This window comes from Oncorhynchus gorbuscha, linkage group LG17, assembly GCF_021184085.1.
Source record: "Oncorhynchus gorbuscha isolate QuinsamMale2020 ecotype Even-year linkage group LG17, OgorEven_v1.0, whole genome shotgun sequence".
In the NCBI taxonomy this organism is placed as follows: Eukaryota; Metazoa; Chordata; class Actinopteri; order Salmoniformes; family Salmonidae; genus Oncorhynchus; species Oncorhynchus gorbuscha.
The window spans coordinates 42,335,789-42,361,161 of record NC_060189.1 but is presented as its reverse complement, the minus strand read 5'-3'; the positions used below and the strand labels follow the sequence as shown (position 1 = coordinate 42,361,161).

The 25,373-nt window shown below is 41.8% G+C and overlaps 2 protein-coding genes across 3 annotated transcripts in view; both read left to right on the top strand.

The window, feature by feature from the left end:
• Positions 1-11,936, top strand: part of shprh (SNF2 histone linker PHD RING helicase) — a 34,601-nt gene extending 22,665 nt beyond the window's left edge. For both annotated transcript variants that reach the window (XM_046308207.1, XM_046308206.1), the window contains exons 19-30: positions 2,466-2,639; positions 2,727-2,789; positions 2,892-3,117; positions 4,843-4,986; positions 5,264-5,365; positions 5,949-6,020; positions 6,251-6,445; positions 7,824-7,916; positions 8,072-8,158; positions 8,419-8,597; positions 8,694-8,774; positions 11,060-11,936. In XM_046308207.1, the coding sequence (XP_046164163.1) occupies positions 2,466-2,639; positions 2,727-2,789; positions 2,892-3,117; positions 4,843-4,986; positions 5,264-5,365; positions 5,949-6,020; positions 6,251-6,445; positions 7,824-7,916; positions 8,072-8,158; positions 8,419-8,597; positions 8,694-8,774; positions 11,060-11,153 (1,510 nt within the window). In that variant the 3' untranslated portion in view covers positions 11,154-11,936. The remainder of the gene's footprint in view (positions 1-2,465; positions 2,640-2,726; positions 2,790-2,891; positions 3,118-4,842; positions 4,987-5,263; positions 5,366-5,948; positions 6,021-6,250; positions 6,446-7,823; positions 7,917-8,071; positions 8,159-8,418; positions 8,598-8,693; positions 8,775-11,059) is intronic.
• A 627-nt stretch (positions 11,937-12,563) lies between these two features.
• On the top strand, positions 12,564-25,329 carry si:dkeyp-110a12.4 (alpha-tectorin). Its single transcript, XM_046309370.1, has 9 exons — positions 12,564-13,245; positions 14,196-14,284; positions 14,502-14,606; positions 18,641-18,801; positions 19,084-19,219; positions 20,348-20,442; positions 22,098-22,266; positions 22,543-22,657; positions 23,822-25,329. The coding sequence occupies exons 1-9, from the start codon at positions 13,158-13,160 to the stop codon at positions 23,998-24,000; spliced, it is 1,137 nt and encodes a 378-aa protein (XP_046165326.1). The 5' UTR covers positions 12,564-13,157; the 3' UTR covers positions 24,001-25,329.
• Positions 25,330-25,373: the final 44 nt, after the last annotated feature.

The following is a 25,373-nucleotide window of genomic DNA, read 5'->3' as shown; positions in this document are numbered from 1 at the left end:
CAGATTTCTTCAGTAGTGGGATTTGAACAGGCAACTCTCTGGGTGCTGGTCCGCTTCTCTAACCTCGAAGCTACCACCGCCCATTTTCTGAGTCAGCGATACCAAGGCATTATTGACTCAGACATTGTGCATACAATGTCTGAGTCAGCAATGCCTTGTACAGAGTTCAGTTAAGGAAGACCGTTGTATCCTTTAAATATGAAGGTAACAGCCGGCTTGATGTGATAATCCTAACATGGAGACATTGCCAGCAGCAATGTGACGTCTGGGAACAGGTTCTTGGCAACTCTTGTGAATATTTTGAATTGTATAAAATTGAGGTCAGAGAACGTGTTACTGTAACAAAGTTAGACTCACTTTCTGTGGGATGGCTTTGTCCAAAATAACTTTGGTATTCACCCAAGAACTTGGCGGTAGGATCACAACTCAAGGGGAACTCAAGTCCATGTTGCTTAATTGATTCAGTGTTTCTCCTCGACATGATTCCTTTTTTTAAAACAGTTGCGCCCCTTTATTTGCGGGTTTGATAACCACACATTTAACATTTACATTTAAGTCATTTAGCAGACGCTCTTATCCAGAGCGACTTACAAATTTGTGCATTCACCTTATGACATCCAGTGGAACAGTCACTTTACAATAGTGCATCTAAATCTTAAAGGGGGGTGAGAAGGATTACTTTATCCTATCCTAGGTATTCCTTAAAGAGGTGGGGTTTCAGGTGTCTCCGGAAGGTGGTGATTGACTCCGCTGTCCTGGCGTCGTGAGGGAGTTTGTTCCACCATTGGGGGCCAGAGCAGCGAACAGTTTTGACTGGGCTGAGCGGGAACTGTACTTCCTCAGTGGTAGGGAGGCGAGCAGGCCAGAGGTGGATGAACTCAGTGCCCTTGTTTGGGTGTAGGGCCTGATCAGAGCCTGGAGGTACTGAGGTGCCGTTCCCCTCACAGCTCCGTAGGCAAGCACCATGGTCTTGTAGCGGATGCGAGCTTCAACTGTCGTCTTTGGATAGGGAGCGTAAAGCTGGCCCGCTCACAAAGTGACAGGCTCTAATAAACAATTCTGAACCTCATCAGGAACAAAAAGAGAGGACGCATGCTGGTCAACTAGACGAAGACAAGTATCTACAGAAGCATTCAGAGCAGGGGGGATGAAAGGGCTCTTAAACCGTGTTGTTGTCGTAGGACTGGTGACGAGAAGGCCCCTGTAGCCAGACATGATGTGTGCCAACTGAGGTTCCGGGGCTTAGAAGTTGTACAGACACTTAATAAGAGAATAACTAATAGAGAGAAGTTGCTCTTACAGGGAGGCATATTATACCCATTCCTTACAAACAGAGAGCCCTGGAAGCCTTAATGAAGAAATCCTGTTAGGTTGCTGCCTGTGATCAAAGGGCGCATTTTCTGGGGGTGGGGTTTGTTTATTATTTGGATTATGACGCTCTTGTGAAAAACAATAGAAAATATATGTAAATAATGAGTATAAATAATGAATGTGAAAAAGAAGGAAGCTGTACTACAGTGCGACTTCATCTACTATATAAATATGGGTGGATGTCTATCGTTCTCCAAACGCTGACGAAGGCGCCGGACCAAAACGGGGCCATTTTGTTTTGACCTGTGCTGCTAAGAAATAAGATATTAACATTTCAGTGACTGCACGTTTTTCCTTTCGTCCAGTAATATGCCTTTTGATCCCAGCACCCAAAGCTGAGAACACCATTTTCTCTTTTTAATATTGTAACCAATGTCAGACATAATTAACCATATAGACTAAAAGGCAGGGGTCGGCAACAGTGATTTTTTTTTTTTGGGGGGGGCAATCAAATAAACTAAAATCACCAGGAATTGATCAAAAGAATGTAATTTAGCATTCGCACAAATAAAAGAGACGGGATCGTGTCTCAATGTAATCAAGGTATGAAATGATGCTATTTGAAAAGAGCAATCTTTTTGGGGGCTTGGTTGTGGTCAATTTCCAGTATACAAATGATTATTACTAATCCCCCCCCATCTAGTTGCCTATCCCTGCTATAAAGCCTCAATCAGACTGTGCAACTCAAAGATGTCAATTCTGCCATGAGAGGATTGCATGAAATAATCTCAACAGATGAAAAGGAGCTTCATGTCAAATTAAATGTCCATTAGTCTCACGTGGAATTGTTATATACTATATATAATTTATTTAAAAAATAAAAATGTAAAAAAAATAAAAACATTTCGTCAGATTCATTTCATAAAACATTTTTTTTAGGGTATATCGTTATTGTCACAGTTTTAGTCCTTTTGACAAGTATGTTTTCGTTATAGTCATTGTTGACGAAATGAACACTGTTGGAATATATGCCACGTAGCAGACACTTACAGCGACTTTCAGTACAGCTTTGGTATATGTAGGTGATCCCTGCAGGAATTGAACCGCCGACCAGTTGGGTGAATGTGTGCACTCAACCATTATGACTCCTGTAGGTTCCGAGATGGGCGTGGCCTGCAGTTCCTGCTCAGCACTCAGATGGAGAATCTGACGAAGTCCCAGAAGTCTGTGCAGGATGCGGTGAAGAGGCTGGAAGGCACACCATCAGAGGCTGTCATAGAGGAGACTGTTCTCTGTCACCTCAGACCTGTCCGCCTGCCACTCAATAAGTAGGCCTCAATGCAAAAAAAAACAAATAATAATATATTTGAATAATACATGGTAATTTGACTCTTGTGACTCTTGTATCTTTCCAGCTGTGTGTTTTGCAAAGCAGACGAGCTCTTCACTGATTATGAGTCCAAGCTCTTTTCACACACGTAAGTAAAAGAAACACAGATTTACAATAGATGTACAATAAATTAGCGAATCTGAACCAACCTCGTTGCTCTCTTAATATCTCTGATATCTCCCCCTGTCAGGGTAAAGGGTCAGACAGCTATCTTTGAGGAGATGATTGAGGATGAGGAGGGGCTGGTGGACGACCGTCTCCCCACCACCAGTAGAGGGTTGTGGGCTGCCAGCGAGACAGAGCGGGCCCTGAAGGCCATTCTCTCCTTCTCCAAGGCCCGACGCATGGACCACGACCTGGTGGAAGAAGGAAATACCTTCATGGAGCTTTTTGAGAACTGGAAGAAAGAGTACAAGGTATCCTGACTGACTTACTGTATGTCTGTATACAGTACATTGTTAAAGTATTCAGACCCCTTGACTTTTTCAAAATATTGTTGTGACAGCCTTACTCAACAACAACAAAATAATAAAACAATGTTCCTCATCTATCTACACACAATACCTCTTAATGACAAAGTGAAAACAGGTTTTTAGAAATGTTTGAAAATATATTACAAATTAAAAAAGAGATACATTATTTACATAAGTATACAGACCCTTTGCTATGAGACTCCACATTGTTTCCATTGATCATCCTTGATGTTTCTACAACTTGATTGGAGTCCACCTGTGGTAAATTCAATTGATTGGACATGATTTGGAAAGGCACACACCTGTCTATATAAGGTCCCACAGTTGACAGTGCGTGTCACATCAAAACTAAGCCATGAGGTCGAAGGAATTGTCCGTAGAGCTCCGAGACAGGATTGTGTCGAAGCACCGATCTGGGGAAGGGTAGCAAAAAATGTCTGCAGCATTCCAGGACCCCAAGAACACAGTGGCCTCCATCATTCTTAAATGGAAGAAGTTTGGAACCACCAAGACTCTTCCTAGAGCTGGCCACCTGGCCAAACTGAACAATCGGGGGAGAAGGGCCTTGGTCAGGGAGGTGACCAAGATCCAATGGTCACTCTGACAGAGCTCCAGAGTTCCTCTGTGGTGATGGGAGAACCTTCCAGAAGGACAACCATCTCTGCAGCACTCCACCAATCAGGCCTTTATGGTAGAGTGGCCAGACGGAAGCCACTCTTCAGTAAAAGGCACATGACAGCCAACTTAGAGTTTTCCAAAAGGCACCTAAAGGACTCTCAGACCATGAGAAACAAGATTCTCTGGTCTGATGAAACCAAGATTGAACTCTTTGGCCTGAATGCCAAGCGTCACGTCTGGAGGAAACCTGACACTGTCCCTACGGTGAAGCATGGTGGTGGCAGCATCGTGCTGTGGGGATGTTTTTCAGCGGCAGGGACTGGGAGACTAGTCAGGATCGAGGGAAAGATGAACAGAACAAAGTAAAGAGATATCCTTGATGAACACCCCAGTCTGAGGTCTGGAGCAGGTTAAGGTTCACCTTCCAACAGGACAACAAGAATAAGCACACGGCTAAGACAACGCAGGAGTGGCTTCGGGACAAGTCTCAATGTCCCTGAGGGGCCCAGCCAGAGCCCGGACCTGAAAATAGCTGTGCAGCAACGTTCCCTATCCAACCTGACAAAGCTTGAGAGGATCTGCAGAGAATAATGGGAGAAACTCCTCAAATACAGGCGTGTAACATCATACCCAAGAAAAATCGAGGCTGTAAAAGGTGCTTGAACAAAATACTGATTAAAGGGTCTGAATACTTATGTAAATGTAATATTTCAGGATTACATTTTTTTAATTGCAAAAAGATTTAAACACCTGTTTTTGCTTTGTCATTATGGGGTATTTTGTGTAGATTGATGAGGGGGAGAAACTATTTCATAAATGTTTTAATAAGGCTGTAAGGTAGCAAAATGTGGAAGAAGTCAAGGGGTCTGAATAGTTTCTGAATGCACTATAGATTAGGTCTAGATAGTACTTGTGCTATTAAGAACAATTCAAGCCTTTACTTCCACAATTAGTGTCCAATATTTACACTAATGCGATTCAGGTTACCACATAACAACTAAAATATATGTGTATATATATATATATATATATATATGTGTTTCTCACCAGGTGTTGCATGAGTACTGGATGGTACTTAGGAACAATGTGTCAGCCATTGATGAGCTGGGAATGGCCACAGAGAGGCTGCGTGTGAGGCTGCCTGATGAACCCAAACCCAAAGTACCCGTACTGCACATCATAGAACCACACGAGGTGAGATGGCTACACCAGGGGACTGGGGGCTGCAGGTTGAGGGACTGTTGGTTTAACTTGTATTTTACATCCATTACCTGTTTTTGTTTTTTGCTCATATTATGCATGACATAAGATATACTTAAATATTGAAAGACTGTGATTCAGTGTAATTGAATAAATAAATCAAATGAAATGCATTTTACTCTGTATAAGGACAGAGTAAAATATTACTGCGCTGCTGTCATTTCAGTGCCTATTTCACTAATTGCTGTTTTCTGTTTCTTTCTGGGTGTAGGTGGATCAGAACAGGGTGAAACTGTTAAACGATAGAGCAGTGGCAAAGTCTCAGCTCCAGAAGAAGCTGGGCCAATTCCTTTATCTCTCAAATCTAGAGAAGGTAAGCCTGCCATTCGCCTCGGACCATTTTTTGTTTCTGGTCAATACCAGAGTTTCTCTTCCTAGGCTTTAAAATATAATAGCAATGGTTTTGTTTTTGTCGATTTAGTCTTGTCTTTTCTTTGATTTAGATGTCAAACTCATTTTTCCCCGGGGGGCGCGTTCATTCTTCAAGAGGTCTTAAAACTCTTAAAGCTCTTAAAACGTGTTATATTTCCTTGCCTTCAAAACTTGCAAAAGATAGTCCTCTATCGCTTTTAGAATTTCCGATACTCCCTGACTGTCTAGCTTTAATTTAGGTGGTTTATTAGTGAACTGGACACAGTCAAGAAAAAGTATAAATGTAGGACCATTATCATTTCTACGCAGTTTCGATGTGATTTGAGTAATTTTAAAGTATTGAGTTAGCTTTCCCGCAGAATTGTTTTGTTGCCTTTTTATATTTTACTCAAACCACCCGCAGGCTAAATTCGACACCCTCACGGTCCAGATCCGGGCCACGGGCTATATCTTTGGAGAAGTGTCCTACATTCTGTAAGGAAACAAAGCTAAAGGTAACTGTTTGTGTCGTTGTTTTGTTTCAGTCCCAGGACAAGGAGACAGGAGGACTAAATCCAGAACCGTGTCCTATCTGTGCCCGTCCTCTGGGTCAGGAGGTGAGACATGTTATAATCTGCCCATTTACAACACGACTCTGATCAATCTGATTCCCCTTGAGACGAGTGTTTTTCTATCTGTGTCTGTGTCCCCTAACTACCTCGTGATCTTTACCACTCTTAATAATAATTCTGAACTGTGATGCTTGGTGTATGTGTAATACATACTCAGCCTTTTCATGGTTGATTCATGCCGTGTGTGTGTCTCTCTCTGAATCCCTCTGCTCCAGTGGGCGGTGCTGACCTGCGGTCACTGTTTCTGTAATGAGTGCATCGCCATCATCGTCGAGCAGTACAGCGTGGGGTCGGGCACGCGGCGGAGAACCATCAAGTGTGCCATCTGCAGACAGACCACGTCCCACGCAGAGATCTCCTATGTCTTCACCACCCAGACAGACAACCAGGGGACAGATATCCCTGTCAAGGTATGCAGACAGACGCAACATGTAAACTCAGCAAACAAAGAAACGTTTTTCGGGACCCTGTCTTTCAAAGATAATTCGTAAAAATCCAAATAACTTCACAGATCTTCATTGTAAAGGGTTTAAACACTATTTCCCATGCTTGTTCAGTGAACCATAAACAATTCATGAACATGCACCTGTGGAACGGTCGTTAAGACACTAACCGCTTACAGACGGTAGGCAATTAAGGTCACAGTTAAGAAAACTTAGGACACTAAAGAGGCATTTCTACTGACTCTGAAAAACACCAAAAGAAAGATGACCAGGGTCCCTGCTCATCTGTGTGAATGTGCCTTAGGAATGCTGCAAGGAGGCATGAGGACTGCAGATGTGGCCAGCGCAATAAATTGCAATGTCCGTTCTGTGAGACGCCTAAGACAGCGCTACAGGGAGACAGGGCGGACAGCTGATCATCCTCGCAGTTGCAGACCACGTGTAACAACACCTGCACAGGATCGGTAAATCCGAACATCACACCTGCGGGACAGGTACAGGATGGCAACAACCACTGCTCGAGTTACACCAGGAACACACAATCCCTCCATCAGTGTTCAGACTGTCTGCAATAGGCTGAGAGAGGCTGGACTGAGGGCTTGTAGTCCTGTTGTAAGGTAGGTCCTCACCAGACATCACCGGCAAAGATGTCGCCTATGGGCACAAACCCTCTGTCGCTGGACCAGACAGGACTGGCAAAAAGTGCTCTTTGCCGACGAGTTGTGGTTTTGTCTCACCAGGGGTGATGGTCGGATTTGCGTTTACCGTCGAAGGAATGAGCGTTACACCGATGCCTGTACTCTGGAGCGGGATTGAAGGCTCCGTCATGGTCTGGGGCGGTGTGTCACAGCATCATCGGACTGAACTTGTTGTCATTGCAGGCAATCTCAACGCTATGCATTACAGGGAAGACATCCTCGTCCCTCATCTGGTACCCTTCCTGCAGGCTCATCCTGACATGACCCCCCAGCATGACAATGCCACCAGCCATACTGCTCGTTCTGTGCGTGATTTCCTGCCAGACAGGAATGTCAGTGTTGGTGCAGTCCACGAAGAGGAGATGCACTGCAGTACTTAATGCAGCTGGTGGTCACACCAGATATTAACTGTTACTTTTGATTTTGACCCCCCTTTGTTCAGGGACACATTATTCCTTTTCAGTTAGTCACTTGTCTGTGGAACTTATTCAGTTTATGTCTCAGTTGTTGAATCTTGTTATGGTCATAGAAATATTTACACATGTGAAGTTTGCTGAAAATAAACGCAGTTGACAGTCAGAGGACGTTCCTTTTTTGCTGAGTTTATATGGACAATAAGTGAACTTCCCTGTATCTGTGTCTTTTAGGGAAGCCACTCTACCAAGGTGGAGGCGGTAGTCAGGACTCTGAAGAAGATCCAGTTAACTGACCCAGGAGCCAAGTGTCTCGTCTTCTCCACGGTAACGCATGTGTGCTTTGTAAACAAGGTGCAAAGAATAACAGAGTAAACAAACTCATTATCACACTTATTGTGACTGTCATTTATTGGCCATGCTGTTTAAAACATCAAAGTAGGATGATGTTGTTGATGATGTGTGTGTTCCTTTTTCCCCAGTGGCAGTGTGTGTTGGACATCATTGCCAAGGCTCTGTTCGACAACAACATGGAGTTCTCTCAAATCAATGGCATTCACAAATTCCAGGTTTGTGTTGCATGTCACTCCAATCATAGTTTCTGTACAACTTCTCAGTGGCACAATCGCAATGCTTTTCCCCCTAAATGAGGAATATTTATTTTACTTGTAGAGCGAGAGCTGCCACTGAGAAGATTTTTCCCCCCACGCTGTCGCAGCATCTCTCATTTCCAAATTCAAACCTGTAGATACATTTGCTCCAATTATGAAGTTACGGCACGTCTTCATCTCCGTGTCTTTAACCTGTGAATTGATCGTCGGTGTTTCAGGAGAATCTGTGTTCGTTTAAATACGAGGAGAAGATCAACATCCTGCTCCTTCCACTCCACACGGGCTCCAATGGGCTCAACATCATCGAGGCTACACACGTCCTATTGGTGGAGCCCATACTCAACCCCGCCCACGAGCTGCAGGCCATTGGCCGGGTGCACCGCATCGGACAGACCAAGTGAGAACACTGGGTTTGCTTTATTACTTTTTATAAGTATGTATCGGCCATTATGTCTTATTAAGGTTTATAACATGTTATTTCTGTGTCCTCTAGACCCACCTATGTCCATAGATTCCTCATCAAGTCCACTATTGAGGAGAGAATGCAGGCTATGTTGAAGACTGCAGAGAAAAGGTGAGGGCCTTTTCTTATACTAAAAAATGAGGCCAATGTTCTATTTCATAGTCATAGGACAACATGTATATCTAAAGATTAAATTGCATCGTTAAATGTTCATAGAACTAGGTAACTATAGCTTCTATAAGAATTAGACTACCGTTCAAAAGTTTGGAGACACTTAGAAATGTACTTGTTTTTGAAAGAAAAGCTATTTTTTTGTCCATTTAAAATACGATCAAATTGATCAGAAATACAGGGTAGACATTAATGTCATAAATGACTATTGTAGCTGGAAACGGCAGATTTTTTATGGAATATCTACATAGGCGTACAGAGGCCCATTATCAGCAAACATCACTCCTGTGTTCCAATGGCACGTTGTGTTAGCTAATCCAAGTTGATCATTTTAAAATGCTAATTGATCATTAGAAAACCCTTTTGCAATTATGTTAGCACAGCTGAAAACTGTTGTACTGATTAAAGAAGCAATAAAACTGTCCTTCTTTAGACTAGTTGAGTATCTAGAGCATCAGCATTTGTGGGTTCGATTACAGGCTCAAAATGGACAGAAACAAAATTCTGTCTTCTGAAACTCTATTCCTGTTCTGAGAAATGAAGGCCATTCCATGCGAGAAATTGCAGAGAAACTGTAGATCTCGTACAACGCTGCGTACTACTCCCATCACAGAACAGCTCAAACTGGTTCTAACCAGAATAGAAAGAGGAGTGGGAGGCCCCGGTGCACAACTGAGCAAGAGGACAAGTACATTAGAGTGTCTAGTTTGAGAAACAGACGCCTCACAAGTCCTCAACTGGCAGCTTCATTAAATAGTACCCGCAAAACACCAGTCTCAACGTCAGCAATGAAGAGGCGACTCTGGGATGCTGGCCTTCTAGGCAGAGTTCCTCTGTCCAGTGTCTGTGTTCCTTTGCCCATTTTAATCTTTTCTTTTTATTGGCCAGTCTGAGAGATGGCTTTTTCTTTGCAACTCTGCCTAGAAGGCCAGCATCCCGGAGTTGCCTCTTCACTGTTGACGTTGAGACAGTTTTCAGCATAATTGCAAAAGGGTTTTCCAATTATCAATTAGCCTTTTAAATTATAAACTTGGATTAGCTAACACAACGTGCCATTGGAACACGATTGATGGTTGATGATAATGGGCCTCTGTACGCCTATGTAGATATTCCATTAACAATCTGCCGTTTCCAGCTTCAAATCAAATTTTATTTGTCACATACACATGGTTAGCAGATGTTAGTGCGAGTGTAGCGAAATGCTTGTCTTCTAGTTCCGACAATGCAGTAATAACCAACAAGTAATCTACATTTACATTTACATTTAAGTCATTTAGCAGACGCTCTTATCCAGAGCGACTTAATTCCAAAACTACTACCTTATAGACACAAGTGTAAGGGGATAAAGAATATGTACATAAAGATATATGAATGAGTGATGGTACAGAGCGGCATAGGCAAGATATAGTAGATGGTATTGAGTGCAGTATATACATATGAGATGAGTATGTAAACAAAGTGGCATAGTTAAAGTGGCTAGTGATACATGTATTACATAAGGATGCAGTAGATGATATAGAGTACAGTATATACGTATACATATGAGATTAATAATGTAGGGTATGTAAACATTATATTAGGTAGCATTGTTTAAAGTGGCTAGTGATATTTTACATTTCCCATCAATTCCCATTATTAAAGTGGCTGGAGTTGAGTCAGTGTGTTGGCAGCAGCCATTCAATGTTAGTGGTGGCTGTTTAACAGTCTGATGGCCTTGAGATAGAAGCTGTTTTTCAGTCTCTCGGTTCCAGCTTTGATGCACCTGTACTGACCTCGCTTCTGGATGATAGCGGGGTGAACAGGCAGTGGCTCGGGTGGTTGCTGTCCTTGATGATCTTTATGGCCTTCCTGTGACATCGGGTGGTGTAGGTGTCCTGGAGGGCAGGTAGTTTGCCCCCGGTGATGCGTTGTGCAGACCTCACTACCCTCTGGAGAGCCTTACGGTTGTGGACGGAGCAGTTGTCGTACCAGGCGAAGTTTGTCATTTACAACATTAACAACAACATTAACAATGTCTACACTGTATTTCTGATCAATTTTATGTCGTTTAAATGGACAAAAAATGTGCTTTAATTTAAAAAACAAGGACATTTCTAAGTGACCCCAAATTTATTGAACAGTCGTGTAGCTAGTTTTGATTTGAAACGTTGTTCAGACACCACAGTCACAGTGCAATGCGACGCCGTTAGTTCTGAACATTGTAAATGTTGTCATTACCATCGCAGCAGCCACAGTGCGACTGCCATGAAGCACTCGGAGGCTGCAGTCCTGATGGTGGCTGATCTGGCTGATCTCTTCACCGAGGACAGCCTGGAGTAAAACCATGCCACGACCGCACCTGGCCCTGGTGTGAAGCTGAAACCTGTCCACCAAGCCACTGCAATACTAATCCTAACCCCATCAGGGGCTAGAGCCACAGACGAGGCCGTCGTACAGATAAGCAGGCTCAAAGCTAAGCAGGCTCAAAGCTAAGCAGGCTCAAAGATAAGCGCACACTGCATCCAGCACACAGTGTTAATAGTAGACGGAACAGTGATATTACACGTAAGACACAATGGAATCGTTGTTGAGCATATTCCACTTTTTACGTAGCTGTTCCAATGGCATCACATAAGTTATATGGATACAGAAGAAAACGTAGAAAAGGGAAGCCTGTAAGTAAAGTACCAAATATCACTTTGTGTCTTTTTAAACTATGTGAAGTGGCAGTTTAATGGTCTTGTTAGATCTCTCTGTCTGGTACAGTGTGTTTAGTTCACTTGTTGCCACAGTGAACTAAACAGGTTCAACTGTGAGGTTTTTAATGGGTGTATATATGTCTCCCAGCAACACACTCAGATTCCACATAATTCGGATGAGTAGCTGCTTTTATGATTCCATTTGATTAGGTTTCACTGAAATATTGTGTTGTTTTACCTCAGTATTCCCTACGACCCACAATGCATCTAACAGTAGGTCATATATTATGTTAATAGACATCAAACATGCTCCTTCTCCAAATGTCGATATTCTGATGAGGGAAAAACATTCCAGATGATGTAATCACTTTGGTGATTGGTTGAGGTATTCCATCCCTTTTTAAAGAATAAAAGGCTGACATAGGACAGTTGTTTTGAATCTGTTTTGAGTCTGCTTCTTTTGTCTTATAAGTCACGTCAAACTCAGCCAAGGTTGTTTATGTCCATATTGTAAAGGTTTGCAGGGAGGAAGAAAGCTGTTGTCTTTTACAGCATGAGTGTATTTTGTATATGTTGCGGGAATCTCTTCCGTTGAGAGGATCAACTGGTTGTCGGGTGGGATAATGACAGACAATCAGTCTAACTGTTCAGCTAGTCTTATTTGCAAGAGAAAAAAAAGCACATGGATTCCATGTCCGTAAAACTTTGCCTGTAAAGTCAACTTGTAAAAATTACAAATAATTTTCCTCATGTTCTAGCTTCTTCCTCTGTGGTGCTCCTTGTCTGTTACAGCCTCACACACTCTCACACGCACACATACAGACTCAAACACGCGCGCACACACACACAGAATTAGACCATTGGCAGTGTCAGTGAACTGCCCTTGACTCATCAGCAGACCTTCTTTTCCTCTCACGGGATGCATCCCAAATGGCGCCCTATTCCCTATGGGCCCTGGTCAAAAGTAGTGCACTATAGGGAATAGGGCGCCATTTGGGACAAACACCGTTGACTGGGGTCCACGCAGCAGTAAAGATTTCCCCATGGCCTTTCAAAAAAATGCATGGACAAAAGACAGCAGATAAAAAAGCAGTACCACCCCTGTCATATTGTCTCTGTTGACATGTTAATGAGTTTGCTTGTTGATGTGCGTAGTAAGACGATGTAGTTGCGTAGTGCAATGTTTACGAAGAGGGCATCACCGGCCACGGCCCAGTAGTATGGCGACGTCCCCAATGGCTCCCGTTTCCCTACATAGTGCACTACTTTTGACCAGAGTCCATAGAAGTGCACTATATCAGGAATAGGGTGCCATTTGGGATGCAAATCTATGTGTGTTACCTTGGACTCCCCTCGGCTCCCCCTATTCATGTGTGGAATCTCATTGTTGGTGGGGACATCATTCAGGCTAGTGTTTTAAGGTCTGGAGAAAGGGAGGGAGGGAGGCTGGTTCTCGGTCCTAGTTCATTAGAGCTGTGTTTGGAGGACTGCACTGAGAGTGGGCACTACGTCTGAACCTGACAGCTACACTTTGGTGAATAGGTTAGAAGATTCACAGATCTGTGGGAAAGGGCCAAGAAGACAGTAGTCTGAGGTTTGGAGTATCTGACCGTAGAGAAGCCAGAGAGCACGAGTCCCTTTGAAGATGACACCTGCCAGTTTGGTGTTAGCCTGGCTCCTGCTCGCTGTGAGGACAGTCACCTCTGCTGTGTATCTGGAACCCGAGGAGGAGGGTGAGTTCAGTTCAACTACTTCATGAGAAGGGTTGCAAACATCCCCCAAATCCACTGGGGGTTTTCTTCTCAGAAACCCCAGTTGCAAGATTTCTGGAATCAGCAGGGAATAAGTTGATAGTAACCTCCCAAGCTGGAATTTCTTCAACCAGGATTTTTGAAAAACCAGGGAATTTTGGGAAACGTTTTAGGAGTTTGCAACCCTATTCGTAGGCAAATCTCAAGTTTACATCTAGAATCTTAATCAACCTTAATTGAAACAATAACAAAGCCTCACCCCGCCTCTGTTTTGGTAAAAAGCTGAGGGATGGTCTGGAGAAATGTACCCAGTCTCAAATTCATAGACGGAGATATGGATGCAAGAACTGATCATTGCTATCAAAATTATAGTTTTAAATGCGTTTTGAGGCGACACAGCGTTTATTTACATTTATGTTGTTTACAAACATTGGAGTTAAACAAGCTTATACGTTGGATTCTTCAAGAATCAATTGGTATATATCATTAATTTATAAGTCCATAACTTGATGTAATGTGTTGTTGTTGTTTTTTTTTGGGGGGGTCTGTTTCTTGATGTGGTCTTAATGTTGATTGGTCTTGTTAAACAATAAGCACCTGTTGAAATCTAGTGACCACATATATAATAGAGGGGGAGCCCAGAATCATGTTTTGACTGAGGAAACATTTTGGAGTCTGGGATGGAGCATATAGGAGAATGGAATCTGTAGTTGTAATTTCTCCGTGACCATATTGATGTCACAACTGCCCTTCATAATAACTGGGATAAATCTATTTTATAAATAACTCTTGAACTGTATACTTGCAAAAATGGAATAACAATGCATCACATTTCAAATTCGTAACATATTTCAGATGATCTGATATCATGTCAGGGTCAGGGGGACAGGATTTTTTAAATATTATCCCACTGACCCCTTCCTCTCTTCTAGAGCTCAATGAAACTGTCCTCTGCACCAATGACCAGATGGAGGTGGTCATTCCCAGTGCCTTTTTCCTCAATAAATTGCCACCCATTTATGTAAGTTCAGTGTCAACCCAAATCGATATTTCTCTATATTACAGCTTACCTACCATTAACTCACTGTGAAGTTTGATATAATAAATCACTGCCTGTGTGCTGTGCTGTGTTGCTGTGTTCTCTAGTCATTTCAAGAACCAAATCAACATTTTAATATTAAGGCTGTCAGGTGGGTCTACCGTAGCTCTCTAGTGAGGTCCCTTCCTCTCTTTCTTAGGTCTGGGATTTGCACCTAAATGACCCAGAGTGCCGTGGTGTTGAGATTGAAGATGACTATGTCTTCAGCATCAAGACTAATCTCTCTGACTGTGGGACAATCATGGTAAGACTTTGAGCTTCCCCCCCCTAGAAATGCCCTTTCATATTTGGGGAATTGCATTGCCATTCTCTGATAATTGCTTTGGGAGATTAAGATTCACTTGTCTACTCCAACTATGAAGGATTTAAATCCGTAAAGTAAACAAAGTAGTAACCTTTGTCGTTCAGAGCAACCCTGACAAAGAAGACAAACATAAGCACCAGTAACATGGAGACAAACTACAGTTTGGATCTCTTTTAACAGCCACATAAAATCCCCATCACAGTAAATTATCAAATTTTACGATGCACCTCTGTTGTATTGAGCTCTGGCCTGACGCCTGGTGTAGTATTGTAGAACTTCTCTGCACTGGTTTGTGCCAGGAAAAAAGGACTTTTAATGTCTCTGTGTCCAGCATGGAGGACGTTAGATGTAGTTTCGCAACTGGCGTTAGCGGAATGACTGGAAGTCTATGGGTATCTGCTAGCATGCTAGTATATACCGATAGCCTTCCAGTCATTGCGCTAAAATCCCGAAGTATCCCTTTAATTGGGGGAGCTCAATGGGAGTTTGGATACACGCAATGCTCATAATAACTAGCATGAATAACACCTCTTTTCCTTTATAAATTACATACATGGCCCTCCGCTATCAGTTTCCTGCAATGAAATGATCCCATAATCTGTCAAAAATAAATAAAATAAAAAGCGTGAGGGAGAGACCCAGAAAAGCGTCTCTATATTTAAAAGAAAATACAGTGGTGGCAGGAGCACAGCTCCCAGGACAATTTTAACTTTGGCGTGGTATAAATCTGTACTCAAGACCATGAGTGTCATTGAAACACTTGCTTAGAATGCACAGAGGCATTTCTTGTAAAGCAAGCAAAAGGTTAACACAGCTTTGTGTGTGTGTGTGTGTGTGGGGGGGGGGGGTCGGGTCTCTCCCCCCTTTCTCTACCCTCTGAGGTTTTACAAGGCTTTTGCTTCAACAAACCAGCCCTAGTGAAAGTAGTAAGCCCGCTTTGCTTCTGGGATTAGACACTGTTGAGAAAAGAAGGGAATGCCATAGTTAGCAAACACTCCTCCTTTCACCTTGAGAGGTAGAAGTAGACCCTCTTGAACCCCACAGACAGAGAGAATGGCAAGTGGGAATGTAATGACACTCCAAAATAAATTGGACTTGAAGATTTTGTCACCCATTGCCATAATCATTGTGGTCTCTCTGTCAAATTGCATGAGTTTGTTAATGAACCATTCATAAGAACCCAAAGTCAGTGAACAGAGCATTATTCCTACAGAATAATGAAGACGTTAGTGCACTATGTAGGGAATAGGTTGCTATTTAAGACGCAGCTTCCGTGGGTCAGACAGTAGGCCCTGTGTATTTACCCTGGGGTAATAAAACAGTACTGGACAGTAGGGACAAGGGGCAATTCATCCTTCTCAATGGCCATGGGACCAGTCCTCCAGTTGCTCTCAACGGGGATCCGGACACAACCCAGTCACAACCTTTTCATCCAACCCCTCTTTATGGTTTCTGCCTACGTCAGTAGTCTTCTACTAAACATTTGAATTGTATTACTTGGAACCCAGAACCAAATCTTGCATGGGCTGGCCAGCTACTCAATTTGATATTTATGTTAACAGTATGTCACAGGAAATTAAGAAAAGAGTTTGCTGAAGAGGGGTAACTTTTGGTGAATGTAGCAGGGTTTGGGACATGTAGCGTGTGCTAGCTCACCCTTTCATGGTTATCAATCTACAGTTACAGTGCATTTGGAAAATATTCAAACTGCTTTACTTTTTCCACATTTTGTTACTTTACAGCCTTATTCTGAAATGTATAACAATGTAAAACATCTCATCATTCTACACACAACACCACATAAAGAGAAAGTAAAAACAGGGTTTTAGAAATGTTTGCAAATTTATTACAAATAAAAAAACTGAAATATCACATTTACAGCAGCTTGTGAAAGTATTCACCCCCCCTTGGCATTTTTCCCATTTTGTTGCCTTATAACCTGGAATTAAAATAGATTTTTGGGGTGTTTGTAATCATTTGATTTTACACAACATGCCTACCACTTTGTTTCACAATAAAAAATATTTTGAATCTTCAAACAATAAATAAGACAACAAAAAACAACTTGAGCATGCATAACTATTCACCCCCCCCCCCCAAAAAAAATCAATACCTTGTAGAGCCACCCTTTGCAGCAATTACAGCTGCAAGTCTCTTTGGGTATATCTCTATAAGCTTTGCACATCTAGCCTCTGGGGTTTTTGCCCATTCTTCAAGGCAAAACTGCTCTAGCTCCTTCAAGTTGGATGGGTTCCGCTGGTTTACAGCAATCTTTAAGTCATACCATAGATTCTCAATTGGATTGAGGTCTGGGCTTTGACTAGGCCATTCCAAGACATGTAAATGTTTCCCCTTAAACCACTCGAGTGTTGCTTTAGCAGTATGCTTGGGGTCATTGCCCTGCTGGAAGGTGAACCTCTGTCCAAGTCTCAAATCTCTGGAAGACTGAAACAGGTTTCCCTCAAATATTTCCCTGTATTTAGCGCCATCCATCATTCCTTCAATTCTGACCAGTTTCCCAGTTCCTGCCGGATGCAGGATGGATGGTGTTCTCGGGGTGATGAGAGCTGTTGGGTTTGCACCAAACATAGCATTTTCCATGATGAAAGAAATAAAAGCTGAAATAAATCCTTCTCTCAACTAATATTTTGACTTCACATTCTTAAAATAAAGTGGTGATCCTAACTGACCCTAAGACAGGGAATTTTTACTAGGATTAAATGTCAGGAATTGTGAAACTGAGTTTAAATGTATTTGGCTAAGATGTATGTAAAGTCCGACTTCAACTGTATGCTGAGATCATGTGACAATTAGATTGCACACAGGTGGACTTTATTCAACTAATTATGTGACTTCTGAAGGTAATTGGTTGCACCAGATCTTATTTAGGGGCTTCATAGCAACGGGGGTGAATACATATTTACGCACAACTTTTCCTTTGTTTTTTAGGTTGTTTTTTTTCACTTCACCAATTTGGACTATTTTGTGTATGTCCATTACGTGAAATCCAAATAAAAATACATTTAAATTACAGGTTGTAATTCAACAAAATAGGGACAACGCCAAGGGGATGAGTACTTTTGCAAGGCACTGTACATAAATATTCACACCCGTTACTCAGTACTTTGTTGAAGCACCTTTGGCAGTGATTACAGCCTTGAGTCTTCTTGGGTATGATGCTACAAGTTTGGCACACCTGCATTTGGGGAGTTTCTCCCATTCTTATCTACAGATACTCTCAAGCTCGCCAGGTTGGATGGGGAGTGTCGCTGCACTGCTATTTTCAGGTCTCTCCAGAGATGTTCGATCATTTTCATGCCCGGACTCTGGCTGGGCCACTCAAGGACATTCAGAGACTTGTCCCCAAGCTACTCCTGTGTTGTCTAGGCTGTGTGCTTAGGGTTGTTGTCCTGTTGGAAGGTGAATCTTTACCCCAATCTGAGATTCTGAGCACTCTGGAGCAGGTTTTCATCAAGGAGCTCTCTGTACTTTGCTCCATCCATCTTTCCCTCGTTTCTGATTAGTCTCCCAGTCCCTGACGCTGAAAAACATCACCACAGCATGATGCTGCCCCCCCCATGCTTCCCCATAGGAATTGTGCCATGTTTCCTCCAGAAGTAATGCTGTCAACTGTAGAACCTTACATAGAGAACTGTGTGCCTTTCCAAATCATGTCCAATCAATAGAATTTACCACAGGTGGAATCCAATCAAGTTGTAGAAACATCTCAAGGATGGTCAATGCAAACAGGATGCAGCTGGGCTCAATTTTTTAAATATTTTTTTTAATATATGCAAAAAATTCTAAAAACCTGTTTTCACTTTGTCATTATGGGGTATTTAGAATAAGGCCGTAATGTGGAAAAAGTCTAGGGGTCTGAATACTTTCCGAATGCACTTTACTTACAAAGTGACTCGTTGACTTGCTTCCAAAGTTGCACCATCCACAATAACGATTCATACTTCTCTTTCTAGGCATCGGATGCTACACACATTATGTTCATTAACACTATACGCAACAACGATTTGGATGTCATCACAAGGAACTACATAAACATCACGTTTGTCTGCCGCTACCCAATAAACTACATGGTCCAGCAACCTAATGGGGAAAACATGATCAGGGTGGATGTCAAGTAAGATGTCTAGTTATGGCCTTTAAAAAGGGTGGTTTAAACTTTCATTAACATTATTCACACAGTCTTAATCTACAAGCGTTTAGCTACACCCACAATTACATCTGCTAAATATGTGTATTTGACCAATATAATTTGATTTAATGTAAAAGAGGTCGCTTTATGTTCTATGTAGTGCTTGCAGTTTGTAGAATACATCAATCCAATCACTTCTAATCGAATTTTGGACTTGTAACTGTAACTCAAGCACTGCATCTGTACAATCTCTACTATTCTGTCCAGGATGATCACTCTGAACACGGAAGATGGGAACTTCTCTGTGTCCATGTTGCTATATAAAGACAAGGACTTTGAGGACAAGTGGACCACTGTTCCCTCACTGACACTGGAAGACAACATCTACGTTAAAGTTTTCATGGTAACGGTCATCATATGATTTCATTCTGTTTGAAATCTGTTGTATTTTTTTCCAATCTGGACTCAGGGGTAGACGTGACATAGTAAATGTAAATCCAGGACACCAAATTAGTGTGACATGTTGTGTTTTGCATGGTATGTATTCATTTGTGGATGTCTATCATCCATTTGTTATATGTTACAAATTGCAATTCGTACAATGTTACGAATGTGCAAAACGTATGATATTACGAATTACACAATATGTTGTGGCTAATGTTAGCAAGGTGGTAACTTTCTGTCTTATGTAACCATACCAAACGTAACATATCATACTAATTTGAGTGTCCCGGATTTACATTTACTATGTTACTTCTAGTCTGAGACCAGGCTGATTTTGTTTTCTTATTGTCATTGCAAGCACACGTGACACCATCATAGTCTTCTAGGAATGGTGTTGTTGCAATATGAAATCAGAGCTGATCATGACCAGCAGATATTTAGTTAGGCTAGTTAACTGAAGTACCAACCAATGTGGTGTAACTTTCTGTGCAGCTTTTGAATGTTAGAATAGGGCCAATTAACTGTAAGCTTACCTTGGTTGAGACATTTCTCCCTCTTGCTAGATAAAGATGAGAACCTTTAGTGAGTGTTGCGCTGAAGACCAGTCTTTGGCCCTGGCAATAGACATACGGTACATGTCAAGTATATTGGCCCTGATCCAATGTGATTGTCTGTTGCTCCATCTTTGGCTTCCAAGAAACCCTAGTTCCCACTGTTGTTTACTCTCTCTTTATCTGTACATCTGTTGACCTGCTGACTTGGTCAAAATATTTACTGGGTGCAGTGTAGGCCGGGGGCGGCAGGGTAGCCTAGTGGTTAGAGCGTTGGACTAGTAACCGGAAGGTTGCAAGTTCAAACCCCCGAGCTGACAAGGTACAAATCTGTCGTTCTGCCCCTGAACAGGCAGTTAACCCGCTGTTCCCAGGCCGTCATTGAAAATAAGAATTTGTTCTTAACTGACTTGCCTGGTTAAATAAAGGTAAAATAAAAAATAAAAAAATAAAAAAACACCTCTCTCTACTTGTGTGTAGGGGGGTGTCAATTAGTCACTGACTGCAGTCCCGGTTTGTCTCTCTCTCTCTCTTAGATACCGGCTCATCTTTTGCTGCGTGTGGAGAGATGCTGGGCTACCCCAACCAACGACCCGTATAGCAACATCCAGTACACCTTCATTAAGGACAGGTATTTTAAGAAAGAAATACATTTTTAAGAAAGAAATTAAGAAAGAAAAGTTTAACATTATATAAGCCCTGTCACCACATATTGCTCTTCATTCTGTTTATTATTAGAATTCAAAAATGTGTTATGGAGGCATATCTTTTTCCACATTTTGTTACGTTACAGCCTTATTCTAAAATGTATTAAATTAAATGTTTTCCTCATCAATCTATGCAGAATACCCCATAATGACAAAGCAAAAACAGGTTTTTAGAAAAACAGATACCTTATTTACATAAGTATTCAGACCCTTTGCTATGTGACTCGAAATAGAGCTCATGTGCAACCTGTTTCCATTGATCATCCTTGAGATGTGATCAAACTTAATTGGAGTCCACCTGTGGTAAATTCAATTGATTGGACATGATTTGAAAAGGCACACACCAGTCTATATAAGGTCCCACAGTTGACAGTGCATGTCAGAGCAAAAACCAAGCCATGAGGTTGAAGGAATTATCCGTAGAGCTCCGAGACAGGATTGTGTCGAGGCACAGATCTGGGGAAGGGCCCTAAAAACATTTCTGCTGCATTGAAGGTCCCAAGAACACAGTGGCCTCCATCCTTCTTAAATGGAAGAAGTTTGGAGCCTGGCAAAACTGAGCAACCGGGGAGAAGGGCCTTGGTCAGGGAGGTGACCAAGAACCCAATTGTCACTCTGACTGAGCAACAGAGTTGCTCTGTGGAGATGGTTGTCCTTCTGGAAGGTTCTCCCATCAGCCGTCATTGAAAATAAGTATTTGTTCATAACTGACTTGCCTAGTTAAATAAAGGTCAAATTAAAATAAATACCCAAGAAGCTGCCAAAGGTGCTTCAACAAAGTACTGAGTAAAGGGTCTGAATGCTTATGCAAATGTGATATTTAAAAAGTATATATAAATAAATGTGAAAACAAATTGGGTAGTGTGTGTAGTTTAAGGAAAAATCTAATACATTTTAGAATAAGGCTGTAATGTAACAAAATGTGGAAAAAGTCTAGGGGTCTGTATACTTTCCGAATGACCTGTATATTTTTGTAGTGTCACACATCAACCACACTTGACACCAGCACATAATCCTCTGGGAATGGCGTTGTTGAAATATGAAATAAGAGCTGTTGAAATGCTTAGACTTAAGAGTTGGGGGTAACACAACAACCTCAGACCCCGTCACGTGATCTGGGACCCAGATCAACAACTGTGCATGTCCTTGACAACCAGGACATATGTTGTACTGTTAGCAACAGCACAGCAAAGACTTGCACAAGGACTTCTGTTTACTACATCTGAGAAGAAACCACTTAAGAGGATCTTCCTTGTCTTTTCCATAATCCTAATACTTTCCCATTATGAAAGATGGATATGTCACAGTCACAAAGTGCTCTGCTCTTACATGGCATATGTTTAATGTAAACAAGCAAATGGATATTCTTTGTCAGGGTTTTGTTTCAGATGTTAGTATAGCATACCAGGAATGATTGTAATGGATTTGATTAACCAACGCATTCTAAAATGTATCATCTTATTCCACGGTTGCACATGCTGCCTCTGATACTGATGCGATCCACTGCCTGCTCTCTCTCGCTCTCTCTCCTCTCTCTCTGGTTTTCTCTCTCGTTCTCTCTCGTGTGTGTGTGTTTCAGCTGCCCCGTGTTGTCAAACGAACAGACGTTGACAGTGCTGAAGAATGGACAAGGGCCAGAGGCTATGTTCAGGATACAAATGTTCAAGTTCGTGGGCAGCTCTTACAAGGATGTGTTTCTCCACTGCAATGTTCAGATCTGTCACAACACACCTGGGGTCTGTCAGCCTGTGAGTGATCCCTCCCCCTTTCTTCATTCTGATGATGCTCACTGGCTTGTTCAAACCCTAGTATATAGCAAGGGCCTACTTCTGTCACAAATAAAGACAATGAAAGCACATTGTTTTCCTTTTTTTATTTTTACAGTCCTATTATTTCAACTGGTATTAATTAAAGAAATGTGATCATTTTGGAAAATGGAAAAGTAAGTAGGATAATAATGCTGTGATAATACTAAGCTATACAAATGCTTGTTGTACCTTAACATTTGTCCCTTCATGTAACAGAACTGTTCTGTTGAGGATAGCTCCAGGCGGATGAGAAGAGATGTTGCCATGTCCCATACAGTATCTTATGGACCAATCAGGCGACGTCTGCCTGAGAGTGACCAACCCACTCTGAGTAAGTCTCACAATATAGGCCCTTTATTTATTATCACCAGAGATACAAGTTTTGTATTAGAGTGAAACAGGGAGGTGCTAACATGAGCTTGTCCAATAAGAACAGAGCCAAATTCAGGAGCCAAATATTGTTAAACATTGTCGATAGAAATGCCATGATAGAGCCAAGATGATTCCTTATTCTACATGGCAGAGACAGACTTGAATTGAAATGCATGTGTACAGTTGAAGTCGGAAGTTTACTGGTTGGAGTCATTAAAACTCGTTTTTCAACCACTCCACAAATATCTTGTTAACAAACTATAGTTTTGGCAAGTATAAACACCATGGGACCACGCAGCTGTCACACCGCTCAGGGAGGAGACACGTTCTGTCTCCTAGAGATGAACATACGTTGGTGCGAAAAGTACAAATCAATCACCGAACAACAGCAAAGGACCTTGTGAAGATACTGGAGGAAACAGGTACAAAAGTATCTATATCCACAGTAAAACGAGTCCTATATCAACATAACCTGGAAGGCCACTCGGCAGGGAAGAAGCCACTGCTCCAAAACCGCCCTAAAAAAAAGACAGACTACGGTTTGCAACTGCACATGGGGACAAAGATCGTACTTTCTGGAGAGATGCCCTCTGGTCTGATAAAGCATGTGCGAGCAAGGTCTACAAACCTGACTCAGTTACACCATCTCTGTCAGGAGGAATGGGCCAACATTCACCCAACTTATTGTGGGAAGCTTATGGAAGTCTACCCGAAACGTTTGACCCAAGTTAAACAATTTAAAGGCAATGCTACCAAATACTAATTGAGGTTATGTAAACTTCTGACCCACTGGAAATGTGATGAAAGAAATGAAAGCTTCATTCTCAACTATTATTCTGACATTTCACATTCTTAAAATAAAGTGGTGATCCTAACTGACCTAAGACAGGGAATTTTTACTAGGATTAACTGTCAGGAATTGTGAAACTGAGTTTAAATGTATTTGGCTAAGATAATATGTAAACTTCCGACTTCAACTGTATTTCTATCTGAACGTTCCAAAATGTTGAACAGCTTACTTATGTTTTCCATTTCAAAATGTTTTCCTACTTCTGTGTTTTGCTAACGTTGTGCCCTAACAACACATCCCTGCATCTCTGACTTGTGGTCTCTTGCCCTGCAGACCCCGGAAGTGTGCTTTCGGTGGAGACGTTTGTCCTGGGAGGACTGCTGGTGGTCCTACTGCTGATCACTGGAGTGTTCGGGAGGCTGTGGCTGAGAACCAGACACTCTTACCCAGCACAGGAGGCTGCTCAGCTCACTCTGTCCAATATACACCACATCTCAGAGGTAGCCTCCTAAGATAGCCGAGCAGACCAGTAGTCCAAGCTATGAGAACAGATGTCAAACGGTGCATTCATACATACATCTACAAAGGCAGACACACAAGTGTAAGCATGCACAGGCATGCATGCAGTGGTGTAGTGGAGGGTGTATGCAAGTATACGCTGTATACACACTTATTTTTCAGTGGGCATTGCGTATACTCACTTCTTAGTCCCCACAATGTGTGTTGAAGTAGTATAGGGGAGGTATACGCTGTATCAATTAATACGGCTGATGGAACAGATCGGAATGTTTAGCTTAAAATGTAGATAGACTATTTCTTCATACTTTAGGTGCAGCAATGTGCTCAAGGCTGTAGTATATACACTAATGTTCCAAAATGGAATTTGCAGGAAAACTCTGTTCTAAAATGCACACCGGGTTTAATGGGCAGAGATGGAAATATCAGTTAGACATTTTTAAAGAGGCAAGATCTAAAGGTGCAACAACAATCATGGGTTGATAATATGACTAGAATTAATGCCTTTGGCTGCTAGACAATGGAAGGAAGTTGAAAGAAAACCAATAGAACAGGAGAATGCATATGAGGAAGTCTTTATAAAATAATTGCCTCCACATTTCTATGATTTCAAACAATGAAGGAACACTAAAAATATAGTGATGCTAATGATAGGCCTAAACATCTTCTGGTAGATAAAGTCTTTACCAAAAACCTTCACAATTAAATGTTATCTAGCTACAAAGTAGCCTATGCCTACCTGGCAGAATGATTGCATGATTATTTGCATTAATCTAGTGGCCATTTGTTTTCTCCATCTCATGTGCTACAGAAACACTGCTAACAAAGCAGCAGTGCTAGGTGCCTGTTCACTTGAATTAAAGGATAACTACACTCAAAAATACAAATGTCTTAGATTTTTCCCAGACCTCAAAAAGGGGTCTCTGGATGTGGTTAAAGCATTGTTGTGGTCTCAGAACATCCAATTGTGTTTTTCTATTTTGAAAAATGTATTTTGAGAGCTTAAACCCTTCTATTAGCCTACTTGCACAGTACAGATTGGGTTGGCCTGATTGTGAAAGACCAATATGGGATTTATCATATTAGTCCATTCAAAGTGCATGTCACAATTTCTCATAGAATTTATCACACATGGCGCCTTTCCTTCACCTTGTGGGCCTTTTGGTAAATTTCTGGCAAACTTTGAGTATACCCACTTCTCCAGTCACCACTACACTCACTTCATGCTTGCACGTGCACCCACACAAGTTAAAATGTTGGATAAGGAAAGAGGAAACCATGAATTTATTGTACTTTTGGGTGTATATAAAATATCAGTGTAGAAATCAGGGATTTTGAAGATGTGGTATAAAGTAACATGTTTTTTTTT

Bases quoted from the DNA above. Each gene is read 5' to 3' on its own strand.
- si:dkeyp-110a12.4 (XM_046309370.1), top strand. From the start codon at position 13,158: ATGACACCTGCCAGTTTGGTGTTAGCCTGGCTCCTGCTCGCTGTGAGG. The intron at 14,285-14,501 runs GTAAGTTCAGTG...TCTCTTTCTTAG, and splicing joins ATAAATTGCCACCCATTTAT to GTCTGGGATTTGCACCTAAA. The intron at 22,658-23,821 runs GTAAGTCTCACA...CTTGCCCTGCAG, and splicing joins GAGTGACCAACCCACTCTGA to ACCCCGGAAGTGTGCTTTCG.